The following is a 3149-nucleotide window of genomic DNA, read 5'->3' as shown; positions in this document are numbered from 1 at the left end:
TATTGATCAAATCTGCAAAAAAAAAATCTTTAAAAATAAACCAATATTTTTTTATAATTTATACACGTCGATTTTACATTTCAATCACGTTCAATCTGTCAGTTAAATTTTTAAAAGGAAATCTGTCGATTTAGGGCATAAATCTGATAAATAAGTTAAAAGTGTATAAATTCACGTTACGTGTGGATGCGCCGGGTAATCTCTAGAATTCCATCAATAATTTCTCTAGAGGTTTTTTAAATTAAACTTACAATTCATGTATAATCTCTATTATTTGATAAAATTTAAAAAAAAATTGGTATAAAGATTTGAAAAATTGGTTTATAAAGTGTCATAAAAGAACTGTTATTATTTAGATTTTAAATAAATTTTAAATATAATAATATTTATACCAAATTTATGTTACATAATAAAATTAGATAGTTCAAGATGTACGAAAATTGAAGAAAATTTAATATAATTTTATCGAAAATATAATTACAGCAAATTAAAATAGTAACGTTTCTTTTATGACAATTCTGTTGTTATTAGCTTAAATTTTTTAATGAAGGTTATATCTATTAATATAACACTAATTGCTCTTTATACATTACATAAAATACGTTGATTGTAACTTAAAATGTCACGATAATTAACAGCAAAAGTAGTTTTTTGCAGTGTCATAAAAGAAGCGTTATTATTTTTATAGTTTTGAAATAATGGAATTGAATCGTTCAAAATAAAATAGTAATAGTTACTTTTATGATAATTATGTTGTTATTAGGTTAAATTTTTTAATGAAATTTATATCTATTAATATAACACTAATTGCTCTTTATACATTACTTAAAATACGTTGATTATAACTTATAATGTCACGATAATTAACAGCAAAAGTAGTTTTTTTGCAGTGTCATAAAAGAAGCGTTATTATTTTGTTTTGAAATGATAAAATTGAATCGTTCAAAATAAAATAGTAATAGTTACTTTTATGATAATTATGTTGTTATTGGGATAATTTTTTTAATGATCAAATACTAATAGTTCTTAACAAGTAACATGAAATACGCTAATTTTGATGTTTTATAAAAAATTGTGAATTTTACAGAGATAAAAGTAAGCTGTTTTTCTAAGTAACTGTGTGTCATTGAAAAACAAAACTGCTTGACAACAAAGTTGAAGTTAATATAGAAAGTACTTTGTCGTTGTTTGTAAGATGAGTTACAAGAGTGTCGGTGTGCACAGATGCAGTTTGAGGAAGAATTCTGACAGTGGTTTGTCAAAGCTTTCGCCAAGATCGAACGCTTTATCGAAACTGTGGAGACATCTTCGAAAGTATTTCTTACCTAGCTACGCTCATTACGAAACGAAATACCATTTCAAGAGCAACGTTTCGCTGAAGATGGAGAAGATCCGCATGGCAAAGAACTTCCCTTCGTACGTGATCCATCCTTTCAGCATCCTGAACATCTGCCGCGAAACGATGATGCTTCTCGTGTGGTTCGATCGGTACTTCATCAACATCTACATGATGTGCTTCCTCTTCACCAACAACAAGGAGATGGGCCTCTTCATCTCGATCATTTCCATCGCGTGCGATCTCGGCTACTTCGTGCACATCTGCATGATGTTCATAACCGGTTTCACGCTCGACAAGCACATCTACTTGGAGCCACGTAACATCGCCGGCAAATACATCTTCAGCTACTTCATAATCGACTTCATAGACTTCTTTCCGACGAAGAGCATATGCAAGTTGATCAACCCGAACATGATGGAGCTGCAGGACGCGAAACTCGCTCTAATACATTTCGTCAGTTTGCTGAGATTGAAAACGTTCTGCCAATACTTCAGGCACACTTTGTATCTGCTGAAGGTGCCGAAGAAGATGCATCGACTGCTCATATTCGTGGAGTTGATCTTCATGATGGTGCATTGGTTCGCCTGTTTGATTTACGGCGTACCGAAATTCCTCTACTCCCAATACGACACCGACAAGATCCCGCACTCGTACATGGCCAAAGTCCAATTTATGAAACGCAACACGCTCGAGAAGTACATCTTCTGCATCCACAAAGTCATGTGCCATTTCTATAAAAGCGGTAGAGGGATTTACGGGACAATACTCATAGAAGAGGCTATTATCTACACGTTCGTTCTGGTCATAGCAAACGCTTTTCACATCTACATAACAATCTACATTCTGGAATGGTTCAAGATGATGTGCAACCCCGAGAACAAGTTCGCTATTAAATTGGCGCAGCTGAACGATTATTTGACTATGAAGAACTGCAACGTTCATCTGAAGTATCGAATAATGTTGCATTATCATCACAAGTTTCAGAGCAAGTATTTCCAAGAGGAGAAGATCTTGAACGGACTCTCCGAGCATCTACAGCACGAACTGTTCTTACACAACTGCGTGCACATCATCTCGCACGTGAACATGTTCAAAGGTCTGCCGAAACACATCGTCGGTCACGTCATCGCCGTTCTTCAACCGGAGATCTACCTTCCCAACGACATGATCTACAAGAACGGCGACGTCGCCGACTGCATGTACTTCATCTCGTACGGTCTAACAGCATCCTACACCGCAGCTGGTAACGAGATCATGCACTCCGAAGACGGCGATCTCATCGGTTGCATCGGCTTCAATATGGGTGTGCACAATCAAACGGCCGTCGCCATAGACCTGACCGAGACCTTCAAATGGCACAAGAAGGACATCCTCGCCTCCACGTCCCTCTACCCTGAACTGATGTCTCGCATCCTGAAGATCGCCGAAGAGGTCCAGCAGAAATCCGACAACGTCGACTACAATCCGGATCGCGACGAGAACTACCTGAAACTCGTCGGCAAACGGAGAGTCGTCGAAGATCTGATCAAAAGACCCACTTAAACCCACATCAATCTCTAGATTGTGCAGAAACTATTCCTTTATCCCACTTTAAATATTGTTTATTCTTTATTACTTAGTTTGTTCTTCGCGTTTCTCATGTCGGATTTAAATAAAGAGCGTCGAAATTGAAAAAGTTTTTTTATCTTAAGTTTCCCGCGCGACAAGGATCATCGATGCGAATAATATGAAAGATCGCCGATGGGATTCAACTGTTTTTCTCTCTCTTCTTTTTATTCGCAAATGTCTCCAGAGCAAAAACCGAAACTTT

General features: G+C 36.4%; 1 protein-coding gene across 1 annotated transcript; it reads left to right on the top strand.

Annotated features, from left to right (window-relative positions):
* Positions 1 to 1195: 1195 nt before the first annotated feature.
* On the top strand, positions 1196 to 2881 carry LOC108562759 (potassium/sodium hyperpolarization-activated cyclic nucleotide-gated channel 1-like). Its single transcript, XM_017921181.1, has one exon. The coding sequence runs from the start codon at positions 1196 to 1198 to the stop codon at positions 2879 to 2881; it is 1686 nt and encodes a 561-aa protein (XP_017776670.1).
* Positions 2882 to 3149: the final 268 nt, after the last annotated feature.

This window comes from Nicrophorus vespilloides, unplaced genomic scaffold (genome assembly GCF_001412225.1).
Source record: "Nicrophorus vespilloides isolate i.1.1-1 unplaced genomic scaffold, Nicve_v1.0, whole genome shotgun sequence".
NCBI classification, from domain to species: Eukaryota; Metazoa; Arthropoda; class Insecta; order Coleoptera; family Silphidae; genus Nicrophorus; species Nicrophorus vespilloides.
This window is presented reverse-complemented; position numbering and strand designations above follow the sequence as displayed.

Coding starts and splice junctions, on each gene's coding strand:
- LOC108562759 (XM_017921181.1), top strand. CDS start 1,196: ATGAGTTACAAGAGTGTCGGTGTGCACAGATGCAGTTTGAGGAAGAAT.